The 16,802-nt window shown below is 39.5% G+C and overlaps 1 protein-coding gene across 6 annotated transcripts in view; it reads right to left on the bottom strand.

The window, feature by feature from the left end:
- The window catches only part of PCDH15 (protocadherin related 15), a 605,264-nt gene that overhangs the window by 6,640 nt on the left and 581,822 nt on the right, over positions 1–16,802 (bottom strand). For 3 of the 6 annotated variants that reach the window (XM_061635350.1, XM_061635352.1, XM_061635353.1), the window contains 4 exons: positions 7,836–7,857; positions 6,536–6,574; positions 2,742–2,815; positions 1,087–1,222 (listed from right to left, as the gene is read on the bottom strand). In XM_061635350.1, the coding sequence (XP_061491334.1) occupies positions 1,087–1,222; positions 2,742–2,815; positions 6,536–6,574; positions 7,836–7,857 (271 nt within the window). The remainder of the gene's footprint in view (positions 1–1,086; positions 1,223–2,741; positions 2,816–6,535; positions 6,575–7,835; positions 7,858–16,802) is intronic. The other 3 variants (XM_061635351.1, XM_061635356.1, XM_061635354.1) reach the window with 2 other exon arrangements.

The following is a 16,802-nucleotide window of genomic DNA, read 5'->3' as shown; positions in this document are numbered from 1 at the left end:
CCATGCCAATACCAGCCATCCTGAGGGAGGTACAGAAAGAAACCTTGGTAACCCATGTGACTATCTTTTGCATACATTACTGCTGTGTTGTGGAGCCACATGGTGTGGTTTTCCAGAAATAACCAAGCTTGGTGACATATTAATAGGGTTTCAGTCATGGTACAAGATCCAGCCTGGCCTCTGTAATGCTTGTAAGAAGGAATGTCACTGAAAAAGTAGTGAATACACCTCCTTCCTGCCAACCATCTATATCTGCCTCCTATCCTACTGGGAGGTCATGCTGGAGGGAGGTTTGGAACAGGCATAGGGAACTTGCAGCAACAATCAGCCCCAGCCAGCACGTTCAATGGTCATGGCATGTCCAATCCCAAAAAGCCTGGAGGGCCATAGGTTCCCCCATCCCTTGTCTAGATTCTCTGCTTGAGAAATGGGATATGAAAGGTGGAGATATGAGACACGTTTCTTTGATTCCCCTGATTCTAATCTTCACATTGTGTAGAATTGTGCCAAATTCTCCAGTAGTTTAAATATATACTTTTTTTATGAGACCATTGGCTTTAATTTTGACTTTATGCAAGTGACTCCCTCATTTTAAAATATATCTCCCATGGTATTCTTCTTCTTTTGGGCCTTTTTGTTTTGCAGAAATCCAAATTCTGACTATGATGACAAAATGACATGGCATCTAAGGTAAGTTAGCAGAAGGAAGATCAAGAGAGGAAAATGTTATGCCTCTCCTTCTCTCAGTAGCCTCCTTCATGTCCAAAAGACATCCTAGAGCAGATTTCAGGAGAAATCTGCTTAATTTGAGGTAATTTCAACCTCCCACAGCAGCCCCACCTCCATCCCATATTAATCAGGAAGTCACTCCTTGACTCCAGAGAGGCTTTTGGGATGCAGGTGACTTCAGGGAAGAAGATGGGATGCAAACACTTCCTTTCCATGAATGTCCTTCCATTCACTTCCTTTAGGAGCCATGCTTTTTTAAGAATGCAAATAAAAGTGCTTACTAATTGAACACGTTATATTAAAAGGCTCAACATATTTTAGAAGGTCATTATATTTGGAACGGGAAGAAAAACCTACCTCTGCTTCTGCTGTAGTTCCCTGTGGGCTGTAATAGTAGCCACTATCACTCTCCACAACCGCTTCACCATATTCATCATACATTCCAGAAGGAGACAACAATCGGTGACGACTTCCGTATTGAGGCAATTCGTACCTGGGGGGAAAGCCAGGTACAGACACGTCTTCTATGTTTGTATCCATGTGGATTATACTCGCAAACACACAGGAACTCATCTGTCATCATGAATTTGCTTGCTTGCTTGCTTTTTTTTTTTAAATAAAGATAATGTTTAGGTCTCCAGAGCCTGTGTTCTTTTCATATGGTTTTGGCCTCTGACAGTTTAACCATCTTTTATTCCCTATGTGGTATCTTCCTAGCTTTGGTGGCAGTGGGGTAAGAGGAATATTCTTACTATAAACAAAATTGCCCTCCTGCTTTCCTACCTCCAACTTCTTTCTGTATAGTTGTTTTGAGTGACTGAAAAACTGTTAGGGTCACAAAGACCCTTCTTTTAAGCCCAATGAAGTATGGAGAGCACTTCCTAAGAGTGGCTGATGTGACAGTCACTGTTGCATTACTGTATTCACTTCCAATAGTTAATCACAACTAGGGATGGACAAATCTGTCAATGTTGGTTTCTCTTTTTCATTTTTCCACTCTTACATTCAGTTATCCACATTTCCATATTGGTTTATTTTATTTTTTAAAAAAAGCACAAAGTCCTCAGCATTTTAATGCAGATTTCTCCTAATATACTCATTTTTGTATTCAAATGTTCATAATATAGATTTTTGCAAAACAATTTCCCCTAATATGATGCATTTTTGTATGCCATTTTTACTAATATATGCATTTTTATGTTCACTTTGCCCTAGTATATGCATCGTTGTACACTAGAGAACTGCATTGCAAAATTTGGACAAGTGCACATTTCAAAAGATGGCTGATTTGCATATTGTTTTGGAAAATGTGAATTAGGTAGGTTCACTTTTAAATGTGAACTGAATCAAATTTCTTCCTCCATCCTTAGTCACAACTTGCGACTACTATTTCAAGCTGTACTCAGGCCTGGCCTTGGAAGCAGCTATAGCTGGTTCTGAATATGGTGCTGACACGGTTTTCACTCAAGACACATTATATCTGTACCCCAGCTACAGTACTTCTGTAGCTCTTCCCCTCTACAACTGAAGGTGCTTGTTTTCAGTGTGAGTCTATGTGCTGCTTTGAGGTCGCATGGTCTCTACATGCATGGGATTATGGCGGAATCTGAAGTTATAAAAATAGCCACCACCCACAATGAAATGCCCAATAACATTGTAATATATTACACTGATGCCATCATAGGGGTTTTGGCCTTTCTTGATGATTTAGTTCAGGTAGAGGATCAATTAATATTCCAGCTTTACAAGATTTACAGGAAGAAATCCAAAGGCACAACAGAAAGGCACAAGTATAGAACCATGTGTGACATGCCCAAGGGAACAAGCAAACTATTTCTTAATATAAAAGGACTTTCACAAGCTGTTTCTGAAATGGCCCTGGGACCTGCTGTGTAAAGAAATCAAGTCTACACCCCCTCCCCTTGGGCATGCCTAAAGTAGTCTTTTAGATTCCAGCTATGATGTACATATACATTTGGGAAATAATATAGAAAATGCAGAATAAATAATACCCATGCTCATAACTGTAGTAATCTTGCCCATAATACTCTTGGCCAGGATCAATACCAGATTCCATAGAAAGTTCCTGTATACCAAAAAGAAAACAGAAAACTGAGTACACGAATCCATAGACTGTTGATGTTAAAGAGCCCTGACTTCCACTGTTGAAATGGGCAGGAGAAGAGAGAAAAGGATTAAAGTTGCTTGGTCTTTTTATCCTGAACTGTTGGCGCTGTTATAATAATATGAATCATAATCCAGTTTTTTTCTCCCTTTAGTGCCAGTGCTCAGATGTGGGGAAAATAAAAGTTCTTCTGTGGTGCTATTCAGCATCCTAAACTGGCAGTGGGGTTGAGGCAAGGTCATTGGGCTCTTTAAATGCATTTTTGGACTGTGCCTAAGTCTATTCCGATTTACAAAAGGATCTAGTTGACAGATGGTGTGCATTCAGGCTAATGCTGAAAGAACAATACTTTGAATGTGGTATCATATTTCTCTCACAAAAAATATATATGTTTTGCTTTCCTGCCCCAACTCTGCTAGCATTATTGCTAAATAAAAACTAAACCAAAGAGAGAGACCCTTCTATTCTCAGCAAGTTGGATCTTATTCATATGATATAAATTGCAACTTTTTTGGAGTTTTTATACAGTTATGTAATTTTTTTTATTTTGCAGCTTATTAATAATACTGTATTTGAAGAAACCCTTATGAGTCCTTGCATATGGAAAAATTCAAGACAAGAATGCAGTGGTGCAACTAGTTCATTTAAGACCAGGTGTGGAGAACATTTGGCCCTCCAGATGTTGCTGAATTACAATTCCCACCAGCCCTAGCAAGCACGACCAATAGTCAAGGATAATGGGAGTTGTAGTTCAGCAACAACTGGAGGGCCAAAGGTTCCCCACACCTGTTTTAGACCTGGACTTAGTTGTCTTATGGGGACTCCCCATAAGACAATAGCCATGTGTATTGCTTCAGTTGTGGAGTATACCATTGGCATTTCTCTTCTCTTCTCTACTCCGACATCCTATGCCTTATAACTGCTTCTACAGTCTTCACATCTTAGAGCCCCTATATTCTACCATACAATTCATTTCAATGACCTTTTGATCTAAGGGTACACTTGTCATTCAAGTCAATTACAACTTTCCCATTGGTATTTATGAAACTGGACTGTACCTCTTTGGCCTGATTCAGTGATAAGCTAGGTCCTTGAGGCTCTAATGCATACATGGGGCTCTCCATCCATATGCAATCATTTCTTCAAAACAAAGAGTTTTGTGGCATCTTAACAACTATCAAGTTTATTGTGGCCTATGCGTCATGGACCAGAGTCCACTTCATTAGTTATAGTGGTATCGTATTTTCCCAGGCATGGGTGTAAAGAGGAGAAAAATGTTAGCAGTGACATCAGAGAGAAATGTAATGTAGGAAATACAGATAGTGATAATTATGCTAAAGCTTAGATGTATGTAAAATACAATTACTATTCACTGTAATGTTTATTTTAAGTAGTATTGATAAGTATCCTGGCATTGATCATTTCTCTATGGCAGGGGTACGTGAACCTTTAGCCTTCTAGAAGCTGCTGGATTGTAACTCCCATGATCCCTCACCATTAGTGGCACTGGCTAAGGCTGATGGGAGTTGGAGTCCAACAACACCTTGAAGGACATCGGTTCCCCATTCATGATCTAAGCACGCTTATTTTAACTAGGATCCCAATGGATGGCATTGCTCAGCAACTAAACTTATAAAAATACCACAAACTAGACTGTTTTAATATATATTAATACATATATCAATACTTTGAAATAAATTTTAACAGTTGGAGGCATTACATTACAATAACAAAACTCTGTCAGACTTATTTAGAGGGCTATTATGGTCAATCATACGCAGTTTATGAATGTATGGGACCCTGTCAGAATAAAGTCTTCTGCCTGATCCATTATGAGGGTAACACAGAGCATCAGATCCCTTTCTAACGAGGATCCCCCTAGAAGAGCAGGATTCTTTTTAAAAAAAGATTTTTAAAGCTTTTTTTTTTAAAAAAAGATGTTTTTAAAGATGTTTTGTTTTAATATGTTTTTAACATAATATATTTGTTGTAATATATTTTAAAGTCTTTTATGATGTTTTAGACTGTTTTTAGTGCTTTTGTTTGCCACCCTGGGCTCCTCCTGGGAGGAAGGGCAGGATATAAACCTAATAAATAAATAAATAAATAAATAGAAGAGCAATGGCAGACATGCATGGTGATGGCTGAGGCTTCTTCTAGTTTTTTATGCACACCACTTCACATCCTGTGTGTGTTCTCATGAACACATGGAGGTTCTGAAGGTAGGTTGCTTTCTTCATTTTGACAAAGGAGACAATTCTTCAAGGAGCTTCCAGTTCCATTTTAGTGAATAAAGAAAGATTTTCCAGAGGGGGTATGCAATGTCAGTCTGTTGCAGCAAAAACAACAAAGAGCCTTGTGGTATCTTAAAGACTACACATTTATTATGATTTCGCACTGGCTATACAAAATAAAATGGCTGACATAATTCATGACATGAATAGCCCCTGTCCTGAATCACATCCTTACTGTTTCACCATAATAACCATGAGTTGTTATAAATTGTGCTATACCATGCAATGTCTTAGTCTGATCTCCTAGTTTGTTCTGTTTAAAGGCAGTAAGGCCTGTGTTTACATCTTTTTCATGGGGATGGGTCCCCAGGATCAAGACGTGAGAATGTGCAAATCTGACAGCATGTGTAATTGGTGAGTTGGCCAAAAGACATGACATGTATGCATGATTTGCCTCCAATACATGAACCTTCCTTCTCTTTAAAGTGTGGAAGAATCAAGCATGTGTGAATCACCAATACAACATGTATGTCAGGGGTGGACAGACTTCAGGCTTGCAAGTTCTACTAGAACCCCGAGATCTATCAACCTGCTGCAAGTGACATATCCTTAAAATTAAAGGATGTGGGCCCAGAAATTTGTTTTGGGTACCAGAACTGAATTGAACTCACAGTCCTTCCACACAAAAAACTACTCCTCTGGGTAAACCTCAAACTTGCTTCATTCCAGCAGTGGGGGAGCCATTTTGTTGTTGCTATTGTTAAACAACTGGTAGTTAGAAATCTTTGCCGATCTTGTGCAAATCACCCAGAGATCTACCATTAGATGCAGGGCTGCCTTCTTCCCACTCCTGACAAACAGTCTTCACTCATCTTACACAATATTTAATTTGTGTGGGGCTAGACACAAGTGCTTCCAAAATTTGGCTCTGGCTTTCATTTCATGGAAGATTATACTATGGTCTGAACCTCAAAAACAAGTCTTATCTTAGATAATTAAAGCAGTACCATGTATAAATATACTTTACAAAGAATTAAGTGTATTGTTTGTCCTTCTAGTAAAGTTAATGGAACTTATTAGGATTATTAGAGCATAAAGGATCTTGATAATTATCATTCAGATCCTTGAGTGTAGCTTATACTGCAGTTTAATTATGTTATTTTGGACTAAAAGGAACTTGGGACAGTTTCAGTGATAGCAGAGAGGCTACAGAAATACATCAACTTCAAAATTACACAACTGAAGTCAGCAGGCTGAACTGCATGAGACTACATACACTATTGCCAATTAAGTTTGTCAGTTAGTCTTAATAAATATATAGAGAAAATACTTCTTTTCTCTTTCAGTGGTAAAGACAGATAAGAGTCAAATGTATAAATGTGTGTCAGAAGATATTCTGACATGAGAGCTTTGAAAGTTCTAGAAGAGTAAAGGGAAAAAATGGTACCTCTGGTCTAAGAAGGGAAGGCCTCAGCAATTGCTGTTGCTGACAAAGAAAATTGGAAAGAGAAACAGGTTTATGAGAAAGACTGAATGGAAAATGCAAGTAATTTATTTTGAGGTTGAAGGGTTAACAAGGTAACCTTTAAGCCAGCATAACAACAGTATTTTTGCTTATGGCTCTAATAGCTGCAATGTTATTCAGAGCTCATTTAGTTCCACTGCATCTGTGACTTTTCTCCAGGCAAAACATAAAGCGTCGAATCCATGTGTGTTAAATTCGGCTTTGCTGCCCTGTAGTTGACCAAGTCCTCTACATGCCCTAAAAATTCTGGTCTCTAGGAAACTGGCTGTCCCAGTTGTCAGTAAAGCTATCTTCTTAGTAGACATTCTATACTCATTCTGAACAGATTCCAGAGTAGGCAACACGTCTCATGTCAGTTTTGTAGAGTGGCCATATATAGCTTTTTTCCTTAAAAACCCAAGTGAATGGTGACTGAATAAGGCACGCGTTCATATTTATTTTTGGAGGGAAAAGACTACAATCAAATAATTGAAGTGATATGTGTATTTTGACCTCTGAAATCTGTCCCAAGTACAAAATGTCTCTTGTGGCACAGCTGTAGCTCTCTGAGCCTACCCTCTCACCTGTCCATGTGGCTGTCTGTCAAGATTAAACTGTCAGTCCGATTGGTTTTTGTCAGTGCAGGCTGGTGGCTCTGAAGTCAGTGGGGCAGTGAATCTGTTTCGGGTTTTAGCTTGAACTTTCAAGGAGTTTTCAGCACCTTGGACAGCTCCTTGAAAGTTTAGACTAAAACCCATAGCAGAGTCACTGCCCCACTGACATTGGAGCCACCAGCTTCCACTGTTTTTTGTACAAGGCATGGGAGGGAAGGTGCCTTAATGTCCTTCATCTCAGGCAGCAAAATGTCTTGGGCAAGCCAAAAGCAGCTTGTAGGCATCAAGAAGTTTCTCTACTAATACTCAACCCCTCCACAAGCATTCATGTAAAAACTATTTTTCAAAACATAATTACCAAGAGTATATAATCACTACAAAAGCTGGGAGACTATTTCACAAACCAGGCACCAAGCAGAAGCCAGGAATGCTGCATTTGGAAATCCCTGAGAGGACTCCACTTGATCCAGCTTTGTGGATCCTCAGCTCTCACTGATAATGCAGCTTAAATGTTCTATTCAGTGGATTAAATAATATAAACTGCAATAGACAAAATTTTCCAAGCTATGCTGCAGAAAAGAGATGCAAATAGTAACTTTTTACTAAAATATAGGGAGGGTGTGTCTTACCTCTTGCTGTGCATATCCTCGCCTGAAATTAAGAACAAAAAAATATGTTAATTCAGCTATTAAAGTTATGAATATAAATAGGCATTCCACAAACCCCTTTTTCTTCAAAAGATAAGAAATTTAAAGGCGTTACAATACAATGTTATGGGCTCCGCACCACACACCACTGAATCCCGCAAAACTAGTCGAAAACAAACAATGAGGTTTGTAGATTACGTAACGTGCTTATGAGTGGCCTCCTTGGCTGTGCTTCAGGTTTCTAATCCAGAAACCACAGGTTCTTGAGACTTAATTTGGCCCACTACTGTGGGAGGCAACCATTTCCCTCCACCGTTTAATCACTGATTAAAAAGGGGATTAAAAGCATTAACATGTGGTTGGTTCTAGGGCAAATCCCTTGGGAATAATTATCAAGATATTAAGGAACAGGTAATTATGGCAACAGTATGTGAATATGCCATAAATATCTTAAGTAGAGAAGTAATGTGAATTTGTATTGATTACTACTGCAGACAGAATAATAAAAACTTGAATCCGAAATTGACCAAGGAAAGCAAGTTTCCTTTGACATGGGCTGGCGGTACTGCATCGTAATCATAGGTCTCTTGAGAATTTTTTTTCATCTACTTTCCCTTGGGATCCAAAGAAGCAGAGGTGGAGGATCTATTTGTAGTTAGCAGCATCTGGCCATTCATCAGGTCTTCAACCCACCTCTCCCCCTCCATCTACTGCACTTCCAGTAAAGTCAGGAAACATCTAGGAATGGCCTCCATCAAGTCACAATGAGCTGCAGTCGGGATGGAACATAGTGAGAGTTTCTGTGCATGAGTGGAAGTTCTTGGGCATTTGCAAGGATCAATTTGGACTTAGGCCATGGCAACCCAGGGTCACTTAATGACACATTTCCAGTCCAGGACATAATGATTTCATTGACGATTGCCTTTTTAGGGAAAAAATGACTCTGAATAATAGAATATGCATCTCAGAAACTATTTTCCTGTAAGCAGCTCTTGGACCACATCCTTGAAAACATCCTTGTTTTTAATGTTTATTTTTGTAAGTCACTTTGAATTTCACTTTTCTGAAAAAAGTGACTAATAATAACAATGTTAAAAATGGAGGATTGGAATCAGATTTAGTTTGCTTAGAATAGACCTATAAATGGGACAAGTTAATCATGACTAAACACCACTGATTTCAATAAATATATTGAAAGCTGCATCCAACCCAGAAAAAAATATCAAAGCATCTTGTGAATTTGCATGATGAAACTACTGGGTAGTAGCATTCAATGCTTCCCCTCTATTGACAGAAGTCATCCATCAGAAATTGCTTCCCTTCCCCATTTCATTTTCCATCAGCAAAAGGGAAGGATTGGATACTACCCACTGAATGGAAAACATTTAAATGGATCCTAAATTCTGCTAAAATCAATGGAACTTGTAATGCTATTCTATGTAGGCTTACTAAGATTGTTCAATTGCAACCCAGATACTAAATCTGTATATTTAAATAAAATGGGACTGCAATCTCATACACAGTTCCCTAGAAAAACCTTTTAACAGAATGAGACTTACTGAGAGATAACTGCACTCCCCCTATCCATTTTTCCATAGACCTTTGGTTCACCCCATGCTTCCTACTGTAGAAAGCTGGACTCTGGGTGTTCAGCAGAATGGATGGTGGATAAACAAAAGGGCAGGAGATGCCACTGCTGTGTTGCTTGCTTGATTTAGACATTTAAAGAAACAGCATTCATTTCTAGGATGTGATTTTGAGGAGTTAATATTTCCTAAGACTTCTGCTGCACTGAGTTCAATGGGATTCAGTTCCCACTAGGGGACCAAAGGACCTGTCAATTTTGGTTCTCATTTTTCCAGTCTTAAATTCAGTTCTCCACATTTTTTCAGCAGTTTGAAATTTTTTTATTTAAAAAATCCTCATGAAATTTCTTCAGCATGTTAACACACATTTCTCCATGTGTTTCAAAACACATTTTATATGCAGTTTTGATAATGTACACTTTTTGCAAGCAGTTTCTCCTAATATAATGCATTTCTATATAATATTCAGTTTTACGCACATCTTCCCCTAATATATGCATTTTATAAACATTGGTTGGTTGGAGAACTGCACTACAAAATTTGGATAAGTGCAAATTTTGAAGGATGGCTATGTTTGGTTCTCATATTGTTTCAGAAAGTGCAGATTTGATAGATTCAGCTTTACATGCAAACTAAATCAAATTTCTCCCCAGTCACTAATTCCCAGTAGCTGTGCACAGGATTGCCAGCTTAGGCATTTAATTATGTGTTTGGGCCACTGATTTTAGTAAAATCTAAGAGCGCTTAACTTCCTTTGGACTGATCTCTTCATGTTTTATTTAGAACAACTTTTTTTTCCTGATGTAGACATGCTTGAGACAGAGTGAATGCTCAAAATTATATTAAGCCTAAACTAGAAGAGAAACAGCAGATGAGGGAAACAATTTAATTACACCCAGGGGGGAAATAAAGAACAGTCTGGAGGTTCACATTTAATTTTTAATATTACCACCCACAAAGCCTTTCTATTAGCTTGTGCAGTAGATTATCACAGGTAAATTATTGCTGTAGTCCATTTGATAGGAAAGTAATGAACACCTAAAATGGAGATTTATCACCACGGTTATCAATGACTTTTCAAAGCCTACCTAAGCAGTACTGCTTTATTCTTTTGTATGCAGAGGTGTAGTTGTCTAGGGTCTCGGGGGGTCTTAGACCCTTTACTTTTTGGGAGCCAGGTCCCAGCAGGGTCCCTATGTCTCCAGTGTCCTACAAGCCAATCATCATGAAAGGGGTGTGTGTTAGCCACGAAGACTAAAGGAGTATTCAAGTCTGGCCAGATTATTCTATAATCCTACAAGGTTGTATAATCCTAGAAAGGAGTGTGGCTGTTGCTATTATGAAAGGACCCTGCACTTCTGAATTTGCCACTACACTACTATTTGGATGCCATGTTCCATTGCTGCCTTGTGGTCTTAAACCCTGGCTGCCACTTCTTGGTAAAGTGGCGCTGAGGAGAAAATTTGTAGGACAAACATGGCAGACAGCAGAAGGAGAGTTTCTTCCCTGTTCATTGCTCTCTGGCCCCACGCAACTGTCCCCCAACTGGGGTTCCACATTGATAGAACCATAGATCTGAAAGCTTGGCTAGAAAAAAAAGGGGCTTGGGAGGAGACAACTTGTAGTGAGAAGCAGCAGGCAGGAGAAGGGACGCTTCTCCTTCCCCTACCCACTGCTCTCCTCCTGGGAACCCACCAGCGAAGAGAAGATTCCAGTTATATGTTCACAATGGAAATATGAGTCTAACATTCCAACTGGGGGGGAAAGTGAATGGGGGAAATTGCAGAGGTGGAGGAACTATTGGATGGAGAGAAGGGTTCAGGAGTTTGCCACCCACCTGCCAGTCCTCAATAACAAATCATTCCTTGCCAATGGAAATGGGCTTCCAAGATGGCAATGTAGGAGGACGCTGTGTCTTGAGCTCCGCGGCTTATCTTTTTAGAGATTAGATTCAACACTGCTTAAATACCGCATCATATCCCCAACACTAATTGGTTACGAGTGTTTGTTTTAGTCTTCGCTGGCTGAATCTGGAGGATTGTTTTGTCCAAAATAGAGTCTTATCTTTTTTTACCTCTGCTTTGGCTCGAGATATACTTAGAACTACATCAAGTCAGTCAGTAGCAATAGCTATAATAGCATTCCACTAACATCAGTAATATCAGAGAGTTGTTTAATCAACTAGATCCTGGCATGTATTTGTCTTAATTTTGCTATTGTAGAAACTAGCAACTCACAAGCTACTACGTTGTTATTAAAGTGGAAACCTTGAAATATGGTGTATACCAGAAAAGACTACAGAAAACTGGGAATTGTGCCTTCCTTTGAGCCTACTCCTTAAAATGTGCGGTGTAAACAAACAAAAATTACACACTTTTACTCTTCCAAGGAGGGAGATGAGGAAGGCAAGGGAGATAAGGAGGAAGGAGAGGAATCTCCCCAACACCCAAATTTAATCACAGATTGGTTGTTAGGCACTAAAGGGGAACTTCAAATTGTTAATGAAGATCTATCTCCCATAAATCTTGCATTAGAGTTAGTTCTGGCGGAGAACTTGACCCCACAAGGGGTAGCTCAATCACTTGAGAATAGCCAGTTAAATGAGCTAAACAAACTGAGGCTAAAACAAATTGCAGAACTGTCCTGTAGTGAAGAAAAAGCTAATAAGGGGCCTATCTGCCAAAAAGAGATGACAAAAGGAGAGAATCTTCCAATTAAAGGAGATATTTTGCCAAATGAGGATTGGCTGTTCATGATAGTGAGAGATATAGAACATATTAAAGCTTTTTTATCCGAATGTAATAAGCTTCTAACCACATTTGTTGAAGTTTTAAAAAACTTAGGCTCAAGATGTGAAGGTGATAGTTCTGGGACTCTGATTAACAAAGGCCCAATACAAACAACATAAACAATTAAAACAACTACGGGGTGTAATAAGGAACTTAAGAGAATGACTAAGAAGAGATGGAGTAGTAATGTAAAGAAGAGCAAGAATATAAAACAGCCAAAGACTCAACGTTGCAATAAAATGGACTCTGAGAAACTTTTGTTTTTAGATACCAGCCCAAAGCAGAAAATAGAGCTGAAATGCAAGAAGAAAACTCAATCTGACCGAAATAAGGGTGATAACACCAATTCTCTTCTTGAAAAAGCAGCTGTTCTCCCTCTGCAGCCTTTAACAGATAGTTCAGCGCAGGATCAGGATCCTGACCTGCAGGACCCATGGGCACCTGTGCTCTTGGAACCTAAACCATCTCAGAAGATGGTGGCAGATGACAAATGGCTTCTAGTGCTTTATCAAGGAAAACTGGTTTTATCTAATTATCCCAAACCTATAGGCCTTCTCACACAAGATGAACGTAAATTTCATCTTTTAAAATATTTGGAAGGAACTCTTCCAGGCTTGTTCACCATAGACGACATAATTCAAGTGGAATATCTATATTACAATTATGTTACTGCACGTGCTGTGGTTACTTTTAGTGGCTGGGGTAAAGCCTGACTCATATTTGAATGTAGAGATACACTCTCTACCAGTGGTATATTAACATCCAGAGTTTTTGAGAATTTAGCACACACACCCAGGCTTTAGTTGCCTATCCTCTTACACACACAAAAGGAGTTTTGGCAAAGGTGGATAGTGGGCCAGAAATTTTTTTAATTGAGTTTGAATCTGCCGAGGAAGCTCCCCCACCTTATAAAGACTTAGATTTACAGGTCAACGAGGAGAAAAACTGTGCTTGGACCCAAGAATATAGGCTAAGGACCAATAATGGGATGGATTTGTTCAACGAAGAGGAGAAAAGGCTTTAGATTCTTTCTGTGCTTATTATGCCGCCCGACAAGATCAGCCACTCAGGACCTTCTCTCAGTCCCACCAACTAAAACAGCTAGGTTGGTGGGGACTAGAGAGAGGGCATTTTCAGTGGCGGCCCCCACTCTCTGGAACTCCCTCCCATACGATCTTCGGCATGCCCCTTCCCTGAACATATTCCGCATAGCCTTGAAGACCTGGCTCTTCAGACAGGCCTTTGGGACTTCCGGGGAGGGTTAATTTTTAGGACAAATTGCCTATTACTCTGAACTGTTATTATTTTACTGTCATGTTGTATTTTATTTGTATTTTATTGTGATGCATTATTGCAATTGCATTGTACGTCGCCTAGAGTGGCCATCGGCCAGATAGGCGACACACAAATTAAATTATTATTATTATTATTATTATTTACCACCAGCAGCACAAAATGAAATTGTGTCAAGACTTCAGATCTTGAAGACCCATTTATTAAACAGGCAAACGAAATGTTGGAGTGGTTCCTATATTGAGAAAGAATACCGAGCGACAGAGGATCTTGCTCCACCACAAGATGATAATTCCAAAGGTGAAGAGGGAGTGGCACAGGGACCCCTTGAAGATAAGAATCGTGCCCTCCATGCCAGGTCATAGCAGAAATTAACCTAACATCAATTAATACAGAACAGGGCTATACTGAGAAGGAATTAGTACCTACCATATCTAATGTAAAATCTGTAGCATTCTCATCTCAGACTTGGACAGATATAAGATATCTAGATGAAGAGGAAAAGGGATCTCCGCAGAAGGTGATCGTTTATACGGGCTATTCATTTAGCCCACTGCATCTAGTAGTCTCAAATGTCAGCAGGTTAGATCCAACTATAGAGGCAATTGATCATCTGGACACTGAACTGGGATCATCGACTATAGCACCTAAAGTGCAGAATTCACCATCTAAGCAATTAAGTGCCAGGAGGCCATCTGCTACACTTTGACAAAGAGTAAACCAACCAAACTGTCAGCTAACAATTCTCTCATGGACTATCTCAGGATGGAGGAACAAAGCTGCAGACCCATCTTTTTTGGATTATATTAAGATGCACGATATTATTCTTTTACAAGAGACCTGGGTCAGAGAAGAACTCGATCTGAATGGTTTCACGGCCCACTTGCTGGAAGCAAGCCCAAGCGCCAAGAGGGGGTGTCCTAAAGGAGGTTTGAGTATGCTGGTCTCTACAAACATCTGAGCTACTAACACCAGATCAGGCTCTTTGGCTGGGTTTGCTACCTCTCTAGCCATTAAGTTTAATTGGTTTTGGTTATTGGTAATAAATGTTTATTTGCCTCCTCATCGTCAAAAAAAGTTGGTGAAGGACACTGGGTCAAGACTAGAAGAATATATTGCTAATCTGACAGTTTTATACCCAGAAGCCCTTGTGATTGTGGCTGGAGATTTTAATGCTTGACTAGGATTGAATGATGAGGCTCTGTATTCTTATTTCCATGAAACCCCATCTGTAATAGATAAGGCTCTTAATTTACCAGTTAGACAGTTTAAAGATAAAGGGTGCAATTATGTTAGGTTATGTCTTACACAAATGCTAAATAGACTGGATTTAGTAATGGCAAATGGCAAGTGGAAGGAGACAGAAATGTAGAATTTACCTTCTTATCTGGGTTCGGAGCATCTACTATTTATTTTTTATAGTTTCTTATGATTTGCTAAATGCAATATCCAGCTGTGTGGTAGATAAACATACTGAAAGTGACCACCTGCCCCGGTCATGTCTTTGAACTGTGGCAATCAAATTATTCATGCTGACCAGGAACCCATCTTGAATGAAGAGATTGAAGCAAGAGCTGCATGCATCAGGTGGTCGGCTAAGTTGGAGAATGATTTAAAAGGGATGCTATGCTCAGGTAGGAGTCTTCGTTAATGCTATGTCTTGATGTCAGCGGACTCTGTGCAAACTGTTCTTGAGGCTTTCCAAGAACTGATTTTGGACTTACAAAACTAACTCATAAGTCCTTTGTAAGGAAACATAGCTTTCCCTGTAAGTCTAAACCTTGGTTTGATCAGGAATGCATAACTATGAAATAATCTCTGAACGAAAAATATAGATCATACAGAGATAGGACTCTATCAATACTGCCCATAGAATGGATGGAGCTGAAGAGGAGGTATAAAAATCTAATTAAGGGGAAAAAAAGACAGGCACAGAGAGAGAACTGGCAGTATTTAATAAAAGCTTCAAGGACAAAGGACTCAGTTACCTTTTGGAGGATGGTCGCTAGGAGATGGCTGAAAACATCAGTTGATTTGCAGTACCATACTTCTGTGAACTCTTGGGAATTGCACTTTAGCAGTATTTATGCAATGGACCAGAAAGGCCACCAGACAGCAAAGGCTAATATAAATGATTTCCCAGAGTGGCCACCTGTTAGTTATGGAAGCTGGAAATCTCATTGCCAAACTGAAACTGGGTAAAGCACCTGGGAATGATAACATTCCTCCTGAAGTATTTAAAGCTAACACGGAGTGGTCGGCCCCAGTATTGGCAGCATTATTTATGAGCATTGACCACTGAGCATGTATTCCAGATGATTGGGGGCTTGCCATTATCATCCCAATTTATAAAAAAGTTAAAAGATCTGACCCTGTTAATTACACACCCATTAGCCTGCTGAACATTATTAGCAAGCTATATGCTAGTCATCTACACGAGAAACTGCAGAATTGGCTGGAGCAAGAAAACATTTTGGTAGACGAGCAGGCTGGATTCAGGGAGGAGTGTTCTACAATGGATCACAGACTTGTATTACAACATCTGGTGGAAAAATATACAAATAACCTTGGGGGAGCCCTCTATGCAGCCTTTATTGACTTTAAATCAGCTTTTGACCTGATATAGACTTTGGGGGAAATTTGAGGCCACTAACACTGATAGACATTTGCTATCACTTATACGATGCCTGTATGAAAATACTCAATTACGTGTAAGATGTTATAGCGCTGGCCATCTGTCTAGGCCTATTCCCACTTTCAAGGGAATTAAACAGGGGTACATCTTAGCTCCCACTTTGTTTAACTTTTATATTAACTCCCTGGTCAAAAGTTTAGCGCTGGTATGTTCTCACCAACCTAGATTGTCAAACAGTCCTTTGTCTATTCCCCTTTAAGCAGATGATGCAGGTCTCTTATCTTTGACAAGCATTGGTCTGAGGCGCTTGTTGAGCGCCCTAGACAGCTACTGTAAAAAAGAACTACTGGTAATTAACTATGACAAATCTAAGGTTATGGTTTTTACCAGGAAGACCGACGGCAGGTAAATGATCACCCAATCGAACAGGCAACAACCTATAGGTATTTAGGAGTGACATTTCACTCATCAGGAACATGGAGACTTCAAGCAAAAAATGCCACTGCTAATGCGCAGAGGAGTATAAAGGCCCTCCTTTCCTTCTTTTACATTAAAGGGAGGCAGCATACTCCATCTGTCATTCAGGTGTTTGTTGCTAAAACTGTAGCTCATATGCTGTATGGTTCACAACTATGTGCTTATGATA

The sequence above is a fragment of the Rhineura floridana genome, chromosome 7 (assembly GCF_030035675.1).
Source record: "Rhineura floridana isolate rRhiFlo1 chromosome 7, rRhiFlo1.hap2, whole genome shotgun sequence".
Classification (NCBI taxonomy): Eukaryota; Metazoa; Chordata; class Lepidosauria; order Squamata; family Rhineuridae; genus Rhineura; species Rhineura floridana.
The sequence above is the reverse complement of the archived record's forward strand: the minus strand, read 5'-3'. Positions and strand labels throughout refer to the sequence as shown.